Raw genomic sequence first — 23,817 nt, forward strand, 5'->3', positions numbered from 1 at the left:
ACTCATTCCAGCCAAGCAAAAACACTTGAGGAGGATGAAATGCCTCTCCTCGTTTCTGGTGTTATTAAAAGTGTTTGCTTTCATCCTCGGCCTTTGCGATGTAGAAGCAATTGTAAAGAGCTGGTGGCAAACCTTTCTGTTCCAGGCCGAGTGTTGCAAGAGACCCAGAATCGTCGGTATCCTTCAGCACAAAGGCTTCGTCCACTGGGACCAGCTCTCTGGCAACCTGACCATCGTCTTCTTCCACTGCCAGCCATCTCTGGCATGGGAAATAATAACTGCAAGAACAGCACAGTTTAGCAACCTCCCCTTGGCCACCTCCAGACTGAGATCCAACTCTAAAGGCCTAGGCAATATGCTGGCTCCATATCCAATGCCATTAAGGGGAGGTGCTCCCCGTAACCTTCTATTTTAACACGTTGCCAGAACAAGGGGGTCAGCGAGAGGGCTTTCCTAGTCCACATCTGGGGGCAAGAAGAAGAAGAAGAGGAGGAGGAGGAGGAGGAGGAGGAGGAGGAGGAGGAGGAGGAGGAGGAGTTTGGATTTGATATCCCGCTTTATCACTACCCAAAGGAGTCTCAAAGCGGCTAACATTCTCCTTTCCCTTCCTCCCCCACAACAAACACACTGTGAGGTGAGTGAGGCTGAGAGTCTTCGTGACTAGCCCAAGGTCACCCAGCAGCTGCATGTGGAGGAGTGGAGACGCGAACCCGGTTCCCCAGATTACGAGTCTACCGCTCTTAACCACTACACCACACTGGCTCTCACACTGGGACCCTACACCTGCAATTTGCCGGGGGGGGGGGAACCCTCTCATACTCTTCAATTATTTCCTTCCCTTAAGTAAATTGCAGGCAGGAATTCAGATTCGCACCCATCGCGGGGCAAATGGTTAAAGCCACTTTATTCACCTTCGTGCTAGGATCCAGATCCGACAATTTGTGATCAACCCACCCTGTCCATCTGCACTTAAGAGTAAAGATTCGTAGCTAATTGTGTATTGTCCAGCTTGACCTTAAAGGGGCAGGTCAGTAGGACACTAGACCAAGAAATTGTAGAATGGTAGAGCTGGAAGGGACCCCAAGGATCATCGACTCCAACCCCCAGCAATGCAGGAATCTTTTGCCCAACGTAGGGATTCAATTGCATACAGTTAAACCAAGTTATTTTACTTCCTGTTACAGCTTCTTTTATTTGTTCTTTGCTCCTCATTTTCTCCGCCCATTCCTTTATTTTAAGCATTTTCTTCTCTTTCGCTTTTTTTTTTAATTTCCTTTTTTAAAATTTTTTTACTGGGAAGTCTTCTATCATCACCACCAGAGTTAGTGAGAAATTTACTGGTATCAATTTTCCTTTATATATTGCCCATATCTCAATGATGATTTTTAATAAGGGATTTTCAATATTCTGCCACCGTTGCCTATTTAGTTTGATTTTAAAAAATCCACTAACTTCTCCCTCATTTCCTGTGTACCACTCCTCTAACCATTCTAACTCTCATTGTTCTGTTATCCAGTCTATGATATATCGTAACTGATTTGCTATATAATATAACTTTATGTTGGGGAGACACTGTCCACCTGTTTTCTGGGGTTCATACCATCTTCTTTTATTAATTCTATGTTTCTTATCCCCATTACAAAATTTATTAAACTTACTTTGCCAACCCTTTATGTCTGTCTCTGATCTCTTAATTGGTAACATTCTAAATAAAAACAAACAAACATTTTCCTTCCAATCTTTGCCTATAACAGTATTACTTTAAGTATCCAGGAAATCTTAGCTACGCAGCTTTTGTTGTTGTTGATAATCTTAACAACCATTTCAGAATATATACAGTGGTATCTTGGTTCTCGAATGGCCTAGTTGCCGAACAAATCAGCTCCCAAACACCAAGAACCTGGAAGTAAGTGTTCCTGTTTTCGAACATTTTTTGGAAGCCGAATGTCCAACACGATTTCTGCTTGAGTGCAGCTAATCGGAAGCTGCGCCTTGGTTTTCAAACGGTTTCAGGAGTGGAATGAACTTCCAGAAGGGATTAAGTTTGAGAACGGAAACGCCGTTTACCTTCCCACCGGAGCGGTACCTATTTATCTACTTGTACTTTGACATGCTTTTGAACTGCTAGGTGGGCAGGAGCAGGGACCGAGCAACGGGAGCTCACCCCGTCGTGGGATTCGAACCGCCGACCTTCTGATCAGCAAGCCCTAGGGTCTGTGGTTTAACCCACAGCGCCGTAGTAACTCCCATTGAATCCATCAAGGCTTGGTATAAATGTTTAGGGCTACACTGTAGAACACCCAAGGGTAACACTACCCAAGCAAAGGAGGACCTCATGGTTGAAATTCCCCTTTAGGTTGTTCTGTGTAGTGTTTATCCTAACAACAACTCCATGCCTTGTTTCACTTGAGCAATATGTGTGTGTGTGTGTGTGTGTGTGTGTGTGTGTGTGTGTGTGTGTATATATATATATATATATATATATATATATATATATATATATATATAACAACCAGTTACTGGTATATATACAACCAGAATTGCAAATTAATTTTCAATTGGCCTGTGAATTATCTGGTCAGGACCCAGATTGTTGCCTTAGCTGAGGGATAGCCATCAATTTGCTCACGTGATGTCCTCGTTGGTGTCAATGACCTCTATCCTCTCCAGGAACCAAGCGGGATTGCTTCCGGTGTTATCGTGGCGGATGCGTACCTTCTTGAGCTCTCCCAGATCAATGGCTGGAACGGTGAATACGTCCACCTGCAAAGCAGCAAGAGAGAGAGAGCCCCCACTGCGGTTCTGTATGCCCCCAAAGGGATTTGTGCCTTGAGAGCTGGGCGTTTTCCCATCTCAAATGTTCTTCACAGGACAGTCCTATGCGTATCTACCCAGAAGTAAGTTCCATTGGCATCAATGGGGCTTACTCCCGGGTATGTGGGTATAGGACTTCAGCCTTGCAGAGCAATCCTATAGTCTTATGGGAAAGACAGGAGCTCAGGTGTAGAGCCTCTGCTTTGCATGCAGGAAGTCCCAGGTCCAAGCATCTCCAGAAAGGATTGAAACTCCAAAGAGGTGCTACCAGTCAGTATAGACAATACTGAGCTAGATGGACCACTGGTCTCATTTGATATATTCAGAGTGAGTATGTATGTATGTATGTATGTATGTATGTATTATTATTATTATTATTATTATTATTATTATTATTATTATTTAGATACCACCCTTCATCACAAGATTTCAGGGCAGTACACAGGATAAAAATACCAGGGGGGAAACCAAAGAAATTGTTAAAACTAAATAATAACCCCGCCACACACAAACACATTTAAAAGGCTGTAGAATATTAATCAGCCTTATAAAACGAAACAAAAAATACAACCCTCTCTGTTTAAGGCAGCTTCACTCTGTAGTCAAACTGTTGCCCCCAACTCTGTTTGTTTAATGGCCTAATGCAAGTGCCCAACAGATAAACTGGATGCAATGTTACATGCACCGCACCACCACCACCACCCCTGTGCATTTATCATGCATGATTTTCAAAAAATACAAATAGCAGCTGGTGGAGGGAGCTGATAATTATCAGGGTTGCAGGAGGAAGGGATGGGGGAGCTTAACTCATTTCTTTCCTGCTGAGATCCTTAGGGAGGGAAACTGCGCCCTGAAAGCTGCTATTTGTACGGGGAAGAAAGTTCTCATTGGGAACAAATGTGTAGAAGCTGTAAACCTGAAATATTACTCCAGGTCTGTTGTTTGGCGATGCGCTGTGATGGTGGAGAGCAGAATGTCATGTTTGTCTCGGCTCTTTTCGGAGTGCTGGGCGCATGGCTTGCATCTAGGCACAGAGTTCTCAGGTTCTTACCTGGTTCTTCTCAAACTTGTTGAGGTGATCTGAGCGCTTCAAGTGCCTCTCTCCGGTGTCTCCTCTTTCACCATAGATGCTCAGGTAAACATTAGCATCTGTTCCGGCTCCCCACACGCCCCCAGTGATGACATTGACTTCATACAAGTTTGCTGGGTGGAAGGAAGCCATAAATCTGTATTCAGATTCTGAGAGGACTCGTTGTTTTCCCTTCTGTAAACATGTTTTGCTTAGGCTTAGCCTCTGTTATTCACTGAAGGGTTCTGGTGAATCCTGAATTCCTCCAGGAGGGTGTTCAGGACTCTTCTCATCATAGGGTACCCACACTTACCAAGTATTGTGTTGTTTTTTTAGTGGGGTAGAAGAGCTGGAAAAAAATTCACATCTGACAACCAATCTGACAACCCTTTGGTCTCAGATGCAGGAACGTGGCCCCCCCAGAGCGCAGGGGAAGAGTTAGACTCAGATATCGAACTAAGTGAACGAGGGACCGACTCTTAAGATGAGAGCTGGCTGACAGAGTCGAGAAAGGGCAGTTCGACACCCCCCCCACCTTCCTGGGGAAGACTTTGTTAGTTCTCAAGAAGAGGAAGAGTTGGAAGGCAGCCAGAGTGCTGCTAGGCAATCAGCAGATAAGCAGAGGTCCGAGACTGTGTTGAGTGAAAGTGGGGAGGGTGAAGGCCAGCCTCTCAGTCCCCATTCTAGGAGACTGGATAAGATCAGATGGCAACGGAAGGGCAAGAGGGGTAAGGTGGGAGTTTGGCATCCTTCCTGCTGTGGGAGGGGCAAAAATTCAGACTGACCAACTATCGTCAATGTGAGCAGGCGAGAAGTAGTGCTCTGGGTGTGTCTTTTTGTAAATAAACGTACATAAAACTGCCAGAGAGTCATTGCTTCTTATCGGGGCTTGCTTGCCTTCCAGAGATCATTACACCACATAGTACAGGGGTGCACAAGTCTAAAATGTCCAGGATACAAATTTCCATGACCCTCTAGAAACTATGGAGACTCATTTACCAGAACTAATGTATTTAGTTAAAGCTATCGTATAGTTAAAGCTATGGTATTCCCAGTAGTAATGTATGGAAGTGAGAGCTGGACCATAAAGAAGACGGATCGCCGAAGAATTGATGCTTTTGAATTATGGTGCTGGAGGAAACTCTTGAGAGTCCCATGGACTGCAAGAAGATCAAACTTATCCATCCTTAAAGAAATCAGCCCTGAGTGCTCACTGGAAGGACAGAACCTGAAGTTGAGGCTCCAGTACTTTGGCCACCTCATGAGAAGAGAAGACTCCCTAGAAAAGACCCTGATGTTGGGAAAGATGGAGGGTACAAGGAGAAGGGGATGACAAAGGATGAGATGGTTGGACAGCGTTCTCGAAGCAACTAGCATGAGTTTGGCCAAACTGCGGGAGGCAGTGAAAGATAGGTGTGCCTGGAGTGTTCTGGTCCATGGGGTCACGAAGAGTAGGACACGACTGAACAACGAACAACAACAATGTATTTAGTGTTAACTCTGGAAGTGTGTATACTTGAATCTGACCAAAATAAGACTCCTAGAACAAAATATACATCAAGGTAGCACACAATATCCTCCTCCTCCTCCTCCTCCTCCTCCTCCTCCTCCTCCTCCTCCTCCTCTTTTAATCCCCACAACAACCCTTGGAAGTACTGAGAGGTGGGGACAGGCCCAAGGTCACCCAGTGAGCTTTGGTGCCCAGTGCTAATTTGGTCTCCCAGGTCCTAGTCCAACACCCTAACCACTACACCATGTTGCCCTTGTCCAAGTCTCCTCCCCAATCACCTTGCCCAATCTCCTTCCCCAGGCTGCTTATGCATTTCAGAGGAAAAGATAAGGGGAATCAGCAGTGCTATTTCCTGAATTGGAAGGAGGTCTGACTAAAGTCCCTTCAAACTATCAGAAAGTTGGAGAGCCCTGGACTCGTGTCTGCATGGATCTGCAATTATTGACTACCCAGCTCGCACAAGGTCCACACCCGCTAAAGCTGGATACAAGGAAATGCACTAGGAATCATGCACACCAACAAAGGAAACTGCCTTATGCTGCATCTAGCTCAGAATTGTTGGTACTGACATACAGCGGCTCTCCGGGATCTTTCAGTTAGGGATCTTTTCCATCCCTGCAACTGAGCTATGACCCTTCGATCCCAGTTTACCTTCCAGTGACCCTAGTTTACCTTCAATTTCTTCTCCATCCTCTGGTATCAGTTCCACCACCAGCTCCTTGTCCTCTTCATCCCTGGCAAGCCATCGGTGGGCTTCAAACTGATAAACCTCCATAATATTTATCTCCTGAGGCTCCTCCTCTTCCTCCGCTTCTTCGGGGGACTTCTTCTTCTTCTTCTTCTTTTTCTTCTTTTCCTCCCTTGTCGGCATCTTCTTAACCGTGACAGTTTCCAAGAACCAGCCATCCCCAATGCCACTCCCGTCATGGCCAATTCGGATCTTGTAGACCTTGCCAACGTCCGCAGCTTCTACCTTTAAGATGGTTAGTAAAATAAACTCTGAGCATTTCGACAGCATTTTAAGGTCCTGAAAGCATTTTGTTCATGCTCTCTGTCATACTTACAATTATGATCTCTATATTTCAGATTGATGGACGGAAGGGTGCTTTTTAATTTGTACTAATTTTGTTAAAGACAAGACTACTGAGCATAAACAACAAACACGCAGGAGGAATAAATAAAATATAAAACACATGATAGGCAGTGCTTGCAAAGACAGTTTTCTGAAGGGGGTTTCTTTTCTTTTCTTTCAATTTTAATAACTTTCATTTAATGATTTTGCATTTTATGCAAGAAGGAAAAAGACAAAAGAACAATTTTTTAATACTTTTATCAAGGTATCATTTTTATCATTTTGAACTTCATAACACATTGTGCAGGCATGACCTCGGAGAAGCTAAAACTGAAGAAGGCTCGTCTAACTTCAAGCCTGGCAAATAGATGCAATATCTAGATCCGCCACACTTTTGCTGGTGGAGAGGGAAAGCACTCACCCGGGGGAAATCTAGTAAGAGCCCTTTCTGCAGCTCAGCCCTACCTTGAAGGTTTCTGTCGCTCCTCTCTCATAGTTGTTTGACCGGTTTCTCAGAATCAGGACCTCTGTTTTGCCCAGCTCACCATAAATCTGCATGAAGACGTTGGCATTGGTACCTGCGTTCCTCACGTCGCCGGTCACTACACACACCTCATAATTTATCACTATGTTTGAAGCAGACAGGGAGGAGAGGTTATTGTGGGAATTAAGGTTGTTCTCTCTCTCCCCCCCCCAATAGATTTTAGAGGATGAAATTAGATAAGACGGAACCTTAAAACGCAATCGTATGTAATTTGGAATACAGCCGTAACTTGGTTTTCGAACAGCTCAGTTCTCGAATGTTTTGGCTCCTGAACGCAGCACACCCGGAAGTGAGTGTTCCAGTTTGCGAACTATTTTTGGAAGCTGAATGTCCGACGGGGCTTCCACAGCTTCCAATTGGCTGCAGGACCATCCTGCAGCCAATCAGAAGCCGTGCTTTGGTTTTCAAACATCTTGGAAGTCAAACAGACTTCCAGAACGGATTCCATTTGACTTCCAAGGTACAACTCTATAAACATTGGGTGATCTGTAAGTCACTAGCTTTGTTGAATTTTGTCAGGTTTTCTGGGCATCTTCGAGTTAATGATGCAAGAGGCGTTCTGATCCTGGGAGCCTTGCCCACTGTAACACGGGCACTTTTCCTTCGTCTAGAAAAGGGGAGTTTTGGTTTCACTTTCCCCTTCTTCCTACTGTGCTAAGTACTTTGTGTTACTGCTGAATGTGATTTCTTTGTTTGCTGCAAACATGCAGCTCGAGTCTGTAGGACTTGTGTGTGTGCTACTAAATAAAGCTTCATTAGATTAGTAGCACTGGTGTCTGTCAAGTTGTTTCAAGACACCACGAAGGAGCAGACCTCAACAAGCCATTCTGTGCTGCGTTTTACTCTGCTACTGAAGGACGCTCAGAGCGCAGCGAGAAGTGTGCCTGGGCGCCATTGATGTCGGAGAAGATTGTAAAGGTGATTGATTGCAGTGCCGGTCAGCAGCACCACTTGGGTCAAAGCTTTTATGACCCAATACCACAACAAATTTGAATATAACTGTTGAGTAACAAATGCAACTTTCAATATGGAAAGGAGTAAAATATTCTTATGGGGGGGTGGGAAATGATGGGAAATGATTTACTATGTGAAGAAGTACTTTCTTGTATCTGCCCTAAATCTTCCAACATCGCAGAGGACAACCCTCCCTTTCTTTCACTCCCAGAAAATGCTATCAATCATAATCACTAGAAAGGTGTCACCGGTCCTTACGTTTCTCAATCGGGACGATCTCACTGGGGTAGACCTCAATCTCTACTTTTCCATCGGCTTCGGTTTTGTCCAGCCAACGGTTGCAAGGGAAGTTGTACTGCTTGCCGTGGACAGGAATTGAAATCTCAACACTGCCAAGGTGCCAGCCAGCCCGGAGTCCTACATTGTCATGCCCGATGGAAATCCGCTTGATCTTTGGGAGGCAGAACGGAAAGAGTTTGAGTACTGCGTCACGGAAATGCCTATTGCTCTACAATAGCCTTACTGAGTTAAGAGAAGAAAGGATATAAGAAGTTAAGATTTGGAATGTGATGTTTCATTGGATAATAATAAGTTTCATGATATAAGATAGGTTGATATTTTATTTGAAGATTAAGAATAATGGTGAATGATTGTTAAATTAGTTACAAAGTTACTAAAGTAAATTAGAATTGAACGCAGAAGAGAGAACGGAGGAAGTCCCCCAAATAAGATTCAAAATAAGAGTATGATATATAGATTGGTGTGTTCCTGTGTTTCGTAGTGTCAGAGGTTTGTATTAGTCTTTATTTGATTGTTATTTGTATTGTGTGTTGAGTGTGTTTTCATATGTACCATGTATGTTTTTTTATGTGCTGTTTTTATGTGGAAATACCAATAAATTCTCTTTTTTAAAAAAAAAAAAAGGAAATGCCTATTGCTCTAGCTTTGCTCAGTTCTCAACTACCTCAGTTGTCTTTGCTCTCTGTCTCAAAGGGGACTTCTGGATTCTGCTCAGCGCTATAGCAGGCAGGCAGATACGACGTCTAGATTTGATGAGTTGCACCCAACTAAGTTCCATACAAAGTAGACTCACTGCAGTTAATGGAGCTAAGTTAGGCATGCCCATTGATTTTAATGATTCTGCTCTGAGTAGGACTAACACTAGACACACACACAAAAACTGGAGATCCATTATTATTATTATTATTATTATTATTATTATTATTATTATCCCAGCAGCTCTCAAAATGACTGAAGCCTGTTGAACAGAGGTTAAATGAACTGAGCCTGCACAACATCTACAGCACATCATATTAAGACTACAGATGTAGGGAGGAATCCAATGCACAAGAAAGTGATGCAAACCAAGCTAATGTAAGTTAAGCTACTGTAAAATTGCACAGCTGCTGCTCCACCTGGCAGAGAGAAAACAAGCCATAGCATCGTAGAATTGTAGAGTTGGAAGGGACCACAAGGGACATCTAGTCCACCCCCTGCAAATGCAGGAATCTTTTGCTCCATGTGGGGCTCGAACCCACGACCCCAAGTTTAAGAGTCTCATGCTCTACTGATTGAGATATCCTCCTAAAAAAGCATTTTATGCTGGGGTGCTGGGTCACATCATAGAACTGAATGGGCTTAGGGTCCACTCTAAGTTCCCCCATTTTGGTCCACTTTCTGCCATGCCCCCCATGCCCCATGACCTTTGAGGGGGACTTACACTGGATTTGGCTCAGCCAGCTGTGGCTGAGCTGAGCTGAGCTGAGCAAGATCAGCTGGAGCTATATTTGGCCAAGCTGGAATGGGAGACTTAATGCCAGCCGAACCTGGCTGAGACAGGAATCAGCTGGCTAAGCCAGTGATCTGCTGCATCCTAAGATGCTTATCCCAGTGGATCTTTCCATAGGATCGCCCCCTAAGTGGGTTCAAAACACCATGCTCCAATTTTTCCTCTTCCCTTGCCTCGACCCACTGTTTTCCTCAACGTGAAGTCCGATAATGAGCTCTGGAGTCCTTGCTTGCTATTTTTGATGTTTTCTTTGAGTCTAAAAAAGCTATTGCTCAACTGTGGGTTTCATTTAGAAAGCATGTGATACCATAAAAGATGATAAACTGCTAGGCAACCACACTCCATTTTTAAAGCCATGGTGGCCTTAACAATTAAACCAGTCCTTTCCGTGGCTCAAAGCCATGCTTGCAGTTCGTTCTTACCTCCCCAATGTCCATTGTGTCAAGAGTGAAGATATCGATCCGCCCTCGTTCAAAGTAGTCCTCTAAGTCATTATCAGACACCAAAAGTGTCTCCTTTTTCGTGTCTGCTTTTTCACCGTAGAGCTTGATCAAGACCTTTGAATCGGAGCTGGCTCCAGGGACGTCCCCTGTTTTTATGCTGATGTGGTAACCGATATCTACAGAAATAGTAGCATGTGCTAGGTATGAGACCTGACAACATATGGCAAAGACTCATCCCTCATCACTGGTGATCAAAAAAGAATAGGAAGGGAAAGAACGGGAGCTAGGAATTCATGTATGATACTTCAGACTCTTTCAGGACCAACTGAAACGGACAGCGTCACCCGTACTTGACGGAGGAAAGATAAATAGACATTCAAAGGACTTGACCAGAAACAATGAGAAGGCACAATGAGTTAAAAGAATGCAACTACCAGACTTTTAGAAGACATCTAAAGGCAGCCCTGTTTAGGGAAGCTTTTAATGTTTAATATATTATTGCATTTAATATTCTGTTGGAAGCCACCCAGAGTGGCTGGGGAAACCCAGCCAGATGGGCAGGGTATAAATAAATAAATTATTATTATTATTATTATTATTATTATTATTATTATTATTATTATTATTATTATATCTACCCCCATCCCAATGACGTATAAACCCAACAGCCAGACATGAAATCCATTTGCAAACTCACTTTCCAGAATAGATGATCTCCCAGCTGGAACTAACTCTCGAATAATCATGCCATCATCCTCATTCTTGTCAAGCCATCTGGTCAGCAAATAAAAGTTAAGTTACCTGCTATTACCAGCCAAGCACCAGGAGGTTTATTAAAATCCAGGAAGATACAGTGCGTATACTGGGGGAAAAACCTGTGTGCCTAGAGACCTTTTTATGGCAATCTGGAATAAAGAAACAGATTACAAGACACCTGGCAAAGAAGAAACAATATCCAATAATTCACAGAATGGTAGGGTTGGAAGGGAACCCCAATGGTCATCTAATGGTCAAAGAGTCCCTGGCAGGTGGCCACACAGCTTCTGTTTGAAGACCTCTAATGAAGAAGAGCATATCACCTTGCAAAGTAAATGTATATATTTGTCATCTTTATTCCCTTTCTCAGTTGTGGATTTGAGATGCTTAAGGGGGGAGCTGAGAAAGGTGTTCATTTCTGGCAGTTAATGCCTTAAACATCATCAGCAAGATCGAAACCTTCTTTGTTTGGGGAGTTTGAAAAAAATGACCCCAAAGGATACTCAGAATATGTACAATTTCTGTTTTACCCTAACCTCCGACATGTTACATTCCAGTTACAGGTAGGTAGCCGTGTTGGTCTGCCATAGTCAAAACAAAATAAAATAAAAAAAATTCCTTCCAGTAGCACCTTAGAGACCAACTAAGTTTGTTCTTGGTATGAGCTTTCGTGTGCATGCACACGAAAGCTCATACCAAGAACAAACTTAGTTGGTCTCTAAGGTGCTACTAGAAGGAATTTTTTATGTTACATTCCAGGTATTCATCTACAAAAAAGTGGGCTACTCATTGTCTATTCTTCTCCATTTTTTAAATTGAAGATTTCATTAAAGGGCAGCATCTTCCACCGCACCTGAGGGCAGCAGGCTAGTGTAAGGGGCACAGGGCAGGTCATGTGGGACTCACAGCTCTGGCTATTCCCCCCCCCATTAGGATCTGCTGCCTAAGGCAGCTGCCTCACTCGGTCTCATCATAGGGCCAGCCCTCACACTCATTCTCTCTCTGACACACACACACAATTTGCAGACTGAACGGGTGCAGCCTGGCAACAGATGCATTGCACGCATTTGGTGATTGTATATTCCATTAAAAAAATGCAAAGTAGCTATGAGACCCTGGCAAAGCACCACAGCAGAATGGGCAGCATGCAAAACGAAGGAACTCAATTTCCCCTCGCTGGACGTTTGATGATTGTCGGGTATGTACTCTACCCAGTATTCTTCCCTTTCAGTCTCTAAAACCATGTGGCCAAAGGTAAGCGCTTTGGAAAGCCTTAGAAGCCTCAGTTTAGCAGTACTGCACCAGATTTTCCTGAGTTTTCATTTTTGCTGCAAAATCTGCTGTTTAGGGATGTTCATTGTGGAGGAAAAAACACTTTCCACTCCCTCGCAAAATTTGTTGTGTTTGTTTACTGCCATTTCCCCCTCTGCCTGCTACTGCTGGGGCGCCATTTTGTTTTACTTGGAAAGGCCACATCACACCTTGATCCCAGCCAATCAAAGATCACGATGATGCCGCAGCACCCTGCAACCGGTCAGGCAGGACCATGTGACAGCAGCACTGAGAAAAAACAAATCCTACCTACTGCCCTCTCTCTGAAAAGGAGGAAATGAATCTCTGCTACCTAGGCGTTTGTGTCGACACTTGTTATTTTTCTACACCATACTGGTGCTTTTGTCCACTTTCATTACTAGGCAAAACTTTCCCAATTCCAGTTGCTTATGACTAGGCTGGAGAAAAATGTGGATGAGGATATATATCTGAATGCATATCCCACCGAAAGCAAGTGTTGATGGATGACATCTGCATTCGGCACCAGCTAGGAAAAATGTGCAACAATTAGACCAGAGCAATGCTGTTTCGGTCTGGTTGCCTTGGCAATGAGGACACATTTCATCTTCCACTGACACCCACCCCCAGCGAACAATTTTGCTCAGAAGGGAGGGTGTGTTTCGTGTGAGATGTAAAAGGTTCGTCAACGTGCTCATCCATGGTTTTGGCCCAGCATTAGTTAGGAACAGTAATCCTCTGGTGTGGCGACTTGCGGCAGAGATCGAGAAGTAGGAATGTAAGGAAAGCAGGTGCAGAAGCAACCAAGATAACTTCCCAAAGGAAGGAAGTCTTCGTAGGGTTGGTTTTGGTCTTTGGTTTTTACCTTGCTGCAACTTAGTACCTGTGTCTCGAGCAGCTCTTGATGCTGTTCCCATCCTAGGATCTTGTTCCAGTGACTAGGGATTAAGCCACCACCATGGTCAAGACATCTTGCTGTTTAAGTGGCACCTTCATGAGAAGTTCTTCTGAGATACTTCCTGTTTTGGTCTTAGAACCAGGATCACTCATCACAGCAAAGCTGCTTCCAGCAGCCTCCTTGTAAGGAGTGTAGCATCTACATCAGCCATAAGCAAGGCCCATCGACGTTTCATACCAGGATTTTATGCTTCTCAAAAGAAAAGAAACACCCCAAAGAAATCGGAAGGCTCCTTGACCAGCAGGCCTGGAATGGTTGTCATCCAATATCTACAGGTCATGGAGAGATCTGCTTTCCTTCATAAAAGAGGATGCAGTTGGCAAGCACCTTTGTCTTCAAATTTCTCAAGAGCCCATGACACAACCGCCCAAGCAGAAGGCAGCCATGTTGGCAAAGAACTCACGTGCCAGCATTGAGCTGGGTTCTTCTGCTGCAGGCTGTCATGTGACCCTCTTTCTATTTGAAAGGTAGAGATAATAGAGGTGCAAGGACAGCGACTGTCTTAAGTGGAAAAGAGGGTTCTGGAGATGCTAAGAACCATGTGCTCCTTTTTGTGGCATGGGACTATGTGTTTGTGTGACTGGAGGGTGTGATGGAATCCACCCTACAGAACATGAGATTGTAAGATCTGGGCCTTGGTCTTCATGTTCCTGATTGGTGTGGTGTCTCTCTGGGGTTTAGAATTTGCTGCCTCCATGATTCTGAGGGAAGTGATTGCCTGATGCTCAGGTAGATCACATGGAAAGGAGAACCAATTGCGGCTTTATTTATACAGTACCCATTTTTTTTATTTTTCAAGGCCACTGGATTGGAAGGAAAGAATACCATGTTTTAAACCAAAAAAATTGGTCAATGGGGTAATTCTAAATCATTTCACCCTGTGAACTATTCCTGGTTTTGAAAGGGCTGTACGTTCCACTTGCATGCTGTATCCTAGTAGCTTGCGCACTTCCTAAAATTATTGTTGTTTATTGTTGATGCTATTTTCAACCACTCTGTGCTAGGCTAAGATAGCCTCAGAATGCTTGTGTCAGGAGCGTCTATGGTGAGGTTCAGTGGTCGAGGCCACTGGGGTAATGTTGAGTGGCTAGTGCCTATTCTATCCCTGTTTGTAATTTTCTCTCTGAGGCATGACTTGAGAGAATGGAGGCGACAGGTTTTGTACAAGGCCCACATTGTGCTCATCATGCGCTAAAGCAAAAGGGTAACCTGCTGTCTTGAACACTCAGCCAGCTGACAGAGCACAGGCGGAGCCTGACATTGTCCCTAGTACCTGTAGCAGGGGAATTCTTGATCCTCACTCTCTGGCTGTCCATCTTCCCTCACTATCACTTTGCCAAGGTACCAGCCGCTGCTTCCTCCTTTGCCGTCATGCCCTATCCTCACCCTCCTCACCTGCTTCAGGTCGACCGCTTCAATGATGAACTCATCGGCCTTTGGCACAAGGGAAAGCAGAAAGAAAATGGTCAAAATGGAAGAAAAAGAACGTCAAGAAACAAATGCACTTTTCTACACCTGGAATGGTGGAGTCAGATCTGAGAGGTAGCCATGTTGGTCTGCCATAGTCAAAACAAGATAAAAAATTACAAAATCCTTCCAGTACCACCTTAGAGACCAAATAAGTTTGTTCTTGGTATCTTTCATCTTTCAACTAAGTTTGTTCTTGGTATCTTACATCTTTCAACTAAGTTTGTTCTTGGTATCTTACATCTTTCAGCTAATTAAATATAGTGGGGGAGTGGGGAGGGGTATTACTCAGAAGGGTGGTGGGAATGGGTGATAGGCTGATAAGTGTGGAAAACCTGTTGACGACTCTAAACGGCTGCAATTAGTCTTGCAGGGAAAGGCAAGGGGTGAGATGGCTAAAGATGGCTTTGTTATGTATAATGAGATAAGAATCCAATGTCTTTGTTCAAACCAGGTTTCTCCATGGTTTTAAGTTTGGTGATTAGTTGCAATTCAGCCACTTCTCTTTCCAGTCTATTTCTGAAATTTCTTTGTATTAAGACAGCTACTTTGAGATCTTTTATAGAATGTCCTGGGAGATTGAAGTGTTCTCCTACTGGTTTCTCTGTCTTGTGATTCCTGATATCAGATTTATGTCCATTTATCCTTTGGCGTAGGGTTTGGCCTGTTTGTCCAATATAGAGAGCTGAAGGGCACTGTTGGCACCACATCTTTCAGCTAAGTTTCTTTTTACATCTTTCGGTGAATCTGAAGAAGTGTGTATGCACACGAAAGCTCATACCAAGAACAAACTTAGTTGGTCTCTAAGGTGCTACTGGAAAGATTTATTATTATTATTATTATTTTGCTCAGATCTGAGAGAAATGGGTTCAGCCAGGGGAGGCTGGTTCATTAGGGCACATGAGGAACTGCCCCAACAGCCAGTCCCCTAACAGCCTGCCATTTTACTTACCATGAGCCAGGGGGTGTTGGCGCTTCCTGTCATCAGCTCTGGCTCTGTCTGCTGCTGGTCCTCCTGCCTTCCACCTCTAGGAGCCAACTCCTAGGGGCCAAGGTCCCTTTGTCCGCAAATAAAATATTTGAGGGGGCTACCACCACCCCCAAGTTGATGGGCATTGCCATCAAAATGGTGAGCAGGCACCACATCTTATGATGCAGGGTGGAGCTTACCTGCCCCCCATAATATTTTGTTCAAGTTGGTGCCCAAGTTCTGTCCCAGCAAGGCTTAATGTACGCCTGCCATCACTTGTGGGACTTGTTGGGCAGAAGCCCAGGATGTGACAGAGCAAAATGAGGCGGAAAGCTTCCAAATGCAACAGGCTGGCTTGCCACATTTTGGAGTGCCATCTAAAGAGGGCCTCCCCCAATAAAAGCACTATATAAATTGATCGCCCTGATGAGGGGTGTCAAGAGGTGAGTAGAGTATGTGGACGTACCAGGTAAACAGCCAGCACAGGCTCTAAACTCTGAGCTTTTTTTTTTTTTTTTAGCCCTCCTAAGAAGAAAGTTACGAAACAAAATGTGCAGGTACCCTTCTAAATGATTTCTGTAAGATTTATAACACTTTAACAATAACAACTTTCCTAAAAAGAATATTGGGAGCTGTAGTTTTTAAGGGGGCTGGGAATTTTAGCTCTGTGGGGGTTCTCCTAAAGACTCTCAAACTACAGTTTTAAAACTACAGCTCTCAGCATTATCCTTGGGCAAGCCATGATTGTTACAGTGGTATAAGAGTGCTTTAGATGTAAAGTGGTTATACACACACACAAATGGTTATGCAAATCAGTGTTACTTAAAGCTGTTTTAAGCTGCTAACATTGATATAGTTAACTTTGAGAAACAGCAATAGGTACATACCGAGGGCTTGTTTAGAGAAGATTCAGACATCTCCTGACAACAACCCCCATCAGACATGAAAAAGGGATCTGAGGGAGCACTTCAGGTCTGGCTCATGTTTTACAGCTCATGAAAACAAAAGGGAACATCTCAAGGTACTTATAAATAACTTCAATATAGTCTCTTTTAAAATGTCCGGCAGGTTTTGAGCTGTGGTGAATTCTTCTTCAGGGAATTGCTCTCTGCCTCCAGCCCTTCTGGATGCTCTTCCCCGAAAGAAAAACTAGATTAAAGTTATTTATAAGCAGCTTGGGACGTTCCCTTTCGGATTTGTTTTGTTTCGTAGCATAAAAGTGCAACCCTTTCGTTATATATCTGAACCGCCAATGTGTAGAAGCTGAATTAAATCACCCCACAAGATGTGCAGTCCGAGCTGCTTGGAGGAAACTGACTCTGGACAGTTTTGGCATGTGAGGCAGAACGTCAAAATGGTACACACATGCACCCTTCCTAATAAAATCTAACTATGTCAAATAACTCAGGGATTGCCAGCCTTTTTGAGCCAGTGGCACATTCGGAATATTGAGAAAGTGCTGTTCACGCCAACCACAAAATGGCCGACATGTGGTGTGTGTGGCATAATACAAAATGGCTGCCGCTTCTAAAAGAGGAGGCAGGACCGCACAGTGGTTTGAGGCATTACCCTGGCAGACGTAGCCCTATCAGCTGAAAAAAGGCACCTACGTCAATCAGCGATGCACTCGCTCTGTTCCACATGTAAAATGGCAAACCTACCCTTCCACTAGATGGGTTAGGCAGCACTTCCTGCAGTCACTTGACAATGACCAAACACTCCCCCTCCAAATCCGGTGGCAGCAAAATGGCACACCAGCAGTGGCAGCTAGAACAAGGGATAAAAAGCTGAGCAGCCAGTTTCCAGACTACTCCTGTGATCCTTTAAAAAGGCCATGGCACTGGCACCTGTGAACTGACTGCTCAGCATTCCCGCAAATGGCATCTGCCCAGGACAACTTGCCCCATGTCTATTATTTGGGCTGGCCGTCTTCCTCTTCCCACAGCTAGTATATCATGGTGTCTTTCTGAACAGGAGCACAGACTTACATTGCCCTTCTCAAATTTATTGATCGAGTTCACGCTGTTCTGCAGGACACGGTCCCCGGTGTCTCCCTGATCCCCAGTGAGGCAAGTGAAGACGTTGGCATCTGTCCCGCTTCCACTCACCATCCCGGTGTGCACAACGACCCGGTACTTTTTCACTGCAAAGGCACAGGTTAAGGAATCCATTAAAGACAAACAAGTCCAGGAATGGGGTTCTACGGCTCTTTCCTTGCGGCTGAGAGCAGTCACTCCAAAGCTTCACAGTTCTGTGGTTCCCACAGGCAATTCTGCCAATGTTTTGCCAGATTATCGTCTCTCATGCAACCACCACTTCAAGAAATATGAAAACCCAACAAAGATTCCAAATGATAAGGCACACATTGTTGAGTGCTGTGACTGCCTTATAAAAGCTTGCTGCTGTTGGGGCCACAAGCTATACCACCTGTTTTATCAAAACGTTGCTAGATAACCCGATAATTCAGTGCAATAATTGACTGAAGAATGTGAGAAGTATTGAGCGGGTGGGTGCGAAATTCCTTGATGGCCTTTGGGTAGGGATGCAAGGTGGCAGTGGTTTCCATTCTGATTTGTATTCAACGCAATCGGCGCTGTTTCCCTTCTGCTGCAGTTTCGTTTCTGCCAAATAATGCATTATTCATCTTGATGCCGGCTATTTTGTATAAGTTAGATAAATTACATAACTACCGGCATTTGCATGACTTGTGCAACTAAAAATAAAATCCAGTCTAAAGGAATCATAAAGGTAAAGGGACCCCTGACTGTTAGGTCCAGTCATGTCCGACTCTGGGGTTGCGGCGCTCATCTCGCTTTACTGGCTGAGGGAGCTGGCGTACAGCTTCCAGGTCATGTGGCCAGCATGACTAAGCCGCTTCTGGTGAACCAGAGCAGCACATGGAACCACCGTTTACCTTCCTGCCAGAGCGGTACCTATTTATCTACTTGCACTTTGACGTGCTTTCGAACTGCTAGGTTGACAGGAGCAGGGACCGAGCAACAGGAGCTCACCTCGTTGCAGGGATTCAAACCACTGACCTTCTGATCGGCAAGCCCTAGGCTCTGTGGTTTAGACCACAGTGCCACCTGCGTCCCAAAAGGAATCATACAAAACCATAAAAAGGTCGTTCACTCTGTATCTATTTGAAGACTTAAAAATACAACCCATGATGAGCAACAGTTAGATGATTATCTAATTTATCATCCTCTAAGACTGTACCCTTCAAGGATTAAGGGGTCATTTAACAACAGACAGTCATATCTGAAATAAACTTTTTGATAGTATGCCAGTAAATTTGAAAACACTGGGCAAGTCCCGTATATGTGTAAGCAAACTGCATAATGACTACCAAATCTCCAACATTTATCCTGTGTTGTTGGACATATCTTGGTGAGTTTATATAGGGTTATGTTGTGTGAAAACTTTTTTGAGGGGGTTGGAGAGAGAGTGAATGCTTGTTGCCTTGGAAATCAGTTGGGGCTTCCTGTTTAGCTCTGCTACGCTACTTCCAGGAAAAAGGCTGCTAAGACAGAGATTGGCAGATCCTTCCATCCTTCGCTAAGTGTGATAAGATATTGGGGCAGGGATTTTGACCAGAGAGGGATAGAGGAAGTGAACATGTGCTCCTGGGGCTGGATCCCGATTAGCAAATCACAGTTTGCGACATCTGCATTGGACCAAAGTGGCCAGCCCCTGAAATGAAGAAGCAATAGCATCGTCAAACTTTGTTCCTCATGGCCTTTGCTCCATGCAGTTGGCAAACGGCAGAGCCCAACCAACCAGGGAACATTCGCTGTTCCTCGCAGCCACTTCACACAGCAGATTAAAAATAAACTTCATCAAAGGTTTGTTGACATGTTAATCATAGCATTTGCAATTATAATCATTTGCACAACTTCTCGGGAACAGCTCTCCTCTGCATACTGATCAATGAGCAGGAAGGTAGTGCCAGAGATGGCTCAGATCCACTGTAATCCCGAATTCTGTTTTTATCCAACTGAGGGCCTAAGCACTTGAGGCTGATTGGGGGTTGTGCCATATCCGTGATACACACCGGTGTGACGGTAGCAGTTTAAACTAGGCCAGCTTTATTTTCCATGTAATGCCAGGCTACATTTGGCTAAGACAATGCAGCAATGTTATAGAATGCATATGACGGTGTATATCTGTATACAAGTATGGATCAGCAGAGCTGCGTTTAAGGGAAAGACCACAGCTAGGTGGTGCAGTGCTGGTTCAATCCCCAGGATCTCTAGGTAGGGCTGGGGAGATTCCCTGCAGAGCCACGGCCGGTCACCATAGGCAATTTGTTTGGTTGCTGTTTGCATTCGTCTGTCTCGAGAGACAATGGCCACCCAACCATCTTAGGGACTCCACTCCAGATTTGTGCAGGGTTTACTCCATAGTCTTTTCTTCTCCCAAAGATATCCCGCAAGGCAGCAGAGGTTTAGAAGAGAAGGAGGAGGAGGAGGAGGAGGAGGAGGAGGAGGAGGAGGAGGAGGAGTTTGGATTTGACATCCCGCTTTATCACTACCCGAAGGAGTCTCAAAGCGGCTCACATTCTCCTTTCCCTTCCTCCCCCACAACAAACACTCTGTGAGGTGAGTGGGGCTGAGAGACTTCAGAGAAGTGTGACTAGCCCAAGGTGACCCAGCAGCTGCGTGTGGAGGAGCGGGGACGCGAACCCGGTTCACCAGATTATGAGTCTACCACTCTTAACAACTACAACACACTGGCTCTAGAATCAGTTTTCCTTCTCCTAGATGGGCTACCTTCTCAGGTTAACAAGCCCCACCTGTCCCTCACTTCCTTCTACAGCAGGCATAGGCATACTCGGCCCTCCAGATGTTTTGGGACTACAATTCCCATCATCCCTGACCACTGGGATGATGGGAGTTGTAGCCCCAAAACATCTGGAGGGCCGAGTTTACCTATGCCTGCTCTACAGCATTATTATTATTATTATTATTATTATTATTATTATTATTATTATTTCATTTATACCCCGCTTATCTGGCTGGGTTTCCCCAGCCACTCTGGGCGGCTCCCAACAGAACACCAAAAACAGAATAAAACTTCAAACATGTAAAACTTCCCTAAAAAGAGCTGCCTTCAGATGTCTTCTAAAAGTCTGGTAGTTGTTTATCTCCTTGACATCTGATGGGAAGGCAATCCAGACAGCTGCATTTTGGATCCTATTCAACTCAGTACATAACAGGCACCACCACCGAGAAGGCCCTCTGCCATTCTTGCCCATTGGACCCATTATTGGCCTCATCTGGCTAATCCGCTAGAGCCTGTCTTTGCACACAAGGGAAATCCCTAACTCACTGAGGATTTGGGACCCATCACCTTCCCTCACCTTGTTTAGCTGGCCAGTTGAAGGCGTTCCCAGGGTGTGGTCACTGTCAGATACCGGCAACTTATAGGAGCCACAGATGAGAGCTGAGTGCAGGGTGGTGTCAGGGGCTGGACTGAAGGGGACGAGACTGAGGAGGAATGGTGGAGATCTCCCCCCCCCTTCCCCTGAAGCTTCCAGATAAGAGGAGGAGCAGGAGGAGGAGAAGAAGAAGAAGAAGAGTAGTTTGGATTTGATACCCCGCTTTATCACTACCCGAAGGAGTCTCAAAGCAGCTAACATTCTCCTTTCCCTTCCTCCCTCACAACAAACACTCTGTGAGGTGAGTGGGGCTGAGAGACTTCAGAGAAGTGTGACTAGCCCAAGGTCAACCAGCAGCTGCATGTGGAGGAGAAGAGACGCGATCCCGGTTCACCAGATTACGAGTCTACCACTCTTAACCACTACACCACACTGGCTCTTAATATTTAATGACAGCAGTGGTTTGAGGAAGGTCACAGCTCAGAGGCAGGTGAACAGAAGTGTTGGGAAGTGTTGGGAGAAGAAAAGGGGGAGACAGAGACAGAGCAGCCCGCTGACACGTTATCACTGGAGGGTATTTCTGACACCACTTCTCCCAGAACTCAGCGTTCATTGAGAGTGCAAGAGAGGCGGGAGGAGATCAGTTGGAGCAACACCATTAATGGGAGGCAGACTGCATTTTTTTGCCTCTCTGTGTGATGATTGAATAAACTCATTAGTAAGAACTCCTCTTTGTTTTTCTCTGCTTCTTGTGCCACTAGGGAGGGATAGAATTCCCCGAAGCCTGACAGGTGGGGACCAGAGGTGGGCAAACTATCCAGAAGGAGCACAATGTGCCTCCCAGCAGAGGTACTACCCCCCCCAACACACCACACACCCCAGTGTAAGCAATATGGTGCTAGATAGACAACTATATATCTCACCGCACTCCTCCCAGGGGTCCTTTCTCCTCTGGTCACTGCTAAGGATATGTGACCTGACTGCCTGTCTCCAGGCCAGTGGTTGTCTGCAAGGGATTCCCATACAAACCTACCCATTCTGAATGAAATCAACCCTGAGTGCTTACTGGAAGGACAGATCCTGAAGCTGAGGCTCCAATACTTTGGCCACCTTGTGAGAAGAGAAGACCCCCTGGAAAAGACCCTGATGTTGGGAAAGATGGAGGGCACAAGGAGAAGGGGACGACAGAGGATGAGATGGTTGGACAGTGTTCTCGAAGCTACTAACATGAGTTTGGCCAAACTGCGAGAGGCAGTGAAGGATAGGCGTGCCTGGCGTGCTCTGGTCCATGGGGTCATGAAGAGTCAGACACGACTGAACGACTGAACAACAACAAAGTTTCATGGCCCAAGTGAGACCAACGGTGTGATGGCGAGTTGTGTGTTGGACTAGACCAGGGTGATTTCAGATCCCTGCCTAGCTTATTGGATGATCAAGCCCTGGAAAAGACCCTGATGTTGGGAAAGATGGAGGGCACAAGGAGAAGGGGACGACAGAGGATGAGATGGTTGGACAGTGTTCTCGAAGCTACTAACATGAGTCTGACCAAACTGCAGGAGGCAGTGGAAGACAGAAGTGCCTGGCATGCTCTGGTCTGTGGGGTCATGAAGAGTCGGACACAACTAAATGACTAAACAGCAACAACAAAGACGCGATTGTACCACTCCACTTTTGGATGGCAGAATGGGGAGCTCTGCCCTGGGGGACACTAGTTCTGGGCTGGGTGCATCCAACCCCCATTCAGGATGTCGGATAAGGGGGTTAGACTGTGCCCAAATTATCTCATTTTTTCACAGCTTTCTCCAAAGGAACCCAAGACACCAAGAAGGTGTGGCCCAAATGACGACTATACTGCTAAGCCCCTAACATTTCCCATGACACAGCAGAAGTAACAAGGACGTCTCCAGAAAGAGCTGGGTTTTTATTTTTTTGAAACCCAACAACTTCATAATGAAAATTTGCAGTCATTCAGCCTGCTAATGGCGTCTCCAGAAGATACAGTACCAATGGGTATGGGATAGGGGGAGATTAATTGCTACCCAAGTCCCTGCCCCCCCCCCACGGAGGTCCTCTTTCTTCTCACCTGGCTTCACTTCAGTCACCAGCGGGCCTTCGGCTGTGAGTTCCCGCACAATCTCATTGTCGTCCTCATTGCTATCCAGCCAGCGGTCACAGTTGAATGTGTACTTCTCTTTCGTCAGAGTCTTCAAAAGGGTTACCTTTAATTGAACCAAAATTGAACCAGAATGTTGAATAAGTTCAACGTGAATGAAAGAAGGAGGGGAAGGAGGGTTGAAAGTGGAGTAAGGAAAAAATGCAATTTACCAAACATGCTGGAGCCGTGTCAGTTTGTAAGGTGGAGGAAATGAGTGTTGATTAATAAGATGGTTCAGTTATTTTATTTCCTCCAGACGAGGCCTCTATTAACCTTGAAATTCAGCTAGCTAAATAGCCGGTTGTTCTTTTTCTTCCCCCAGAATACAAAAGGAGGTGTACCCATAAGTGCAGACATATGACTGTTATGAAAACTTGGACTTCCGGTTCGGCGCGGCCATCGGAAAGAAGCGCGGAATAGCCCTCCGGGGAATTCCGAGCAAAGTCGGGAGTTTTAAGGGGTTTCGCAAAGGCTCTGCGACCCCTAAACCCACGAGGGGGTACCTTGTGGGCTGTGGCACCCAGCAGCGCTGCAAGCGTGCTCTCCCGATCGGCGGATTTTGCAGTAAATCCGCAAGACGGGATCGAGCTGCTGGCGCAAGGGGAGACACCGCTATCCCGACTCTGCGCAGCCTCTGGCTTCTGAT

At 45.3% G+C, this 23,817-nt stretch overlaps 1 protein-coding gene across 2 annotated transcripts in view; it reads right to left on the reverse strand.

The window, feature by feature from the left end:
• The window catches only part of LOXHD1 (lipoxygenase homology domains 1), a 146,743-nt gene that overhangs the window by 66,300 nt on the left and 56,626 nt on the right, over positions 1 to 23,817 (reverse strand). Inside the window, exons 12-22 of one of the 2 annotated variants that reach the window (XM_033164495.1) lie at positions 23,100 to 23,235; positions 17,625 to 17,779; positions 14,473 to 14,633; positions 10,893 to 10,969; positions 10,175 to 10,371; positions 8,222 to 8,414; positions 6,931 to 7,091; positions 6,066 to 6,366; positions 3,866 to 4,017; positions 2,630 to 2,763; positions 133 to 278 (exon numbers count right to left, since the gene is read on the reverse strand). In XM_033164495.1, coding sequence (XP_033020386.1) covers positions 133 to 278; positions 2,630 to 2,763; positions 3,866 to 4,017; positions 6,066 to 6,366; positions 6,931 to 7,091; positions 8,222 to 8,414; positions 10,175 to 10,371; positions 10,893 to 10,969; positions 14,473 to 14,633; positions 17,625 to 17,779; positions 23,100 to 23,235 — 1,813 coding nt within the window. Of the gene's footprint in view, positions 1 to 132; positions 279 to 2,629; positions 2,764 to 3,865; positions 4,018 to 6,065; positions 6,367 to 6,930; positions 7,092 to 8,221; positions 8,415 to 10,174; positions 10,372 to 10,892; positions 10,970 to 14,472; positions 14,634 to 17,624; positions 17,780 to 23,099; positions 23,236 to 23,817 lie in introns of those variants that run through there. The other variant, XM_033164494.1, reaches the window with a different exon arrangement.

Source organism: Lacerta agilis, chromosome 11, assembly GCF_009819535.1.
Source record: "Lacerta agilis isolate rLacAgi1 chromosome 11, rLacAgi1.pri, whole genome shotgun sequence".
In the NCBI taxonomy this organism is placed as follows: Eukaryota; Metazoa; Chordata; class Lepidosauria; order Squamata; family Lacertidae; genus Lacerta; species Lacerta agilis.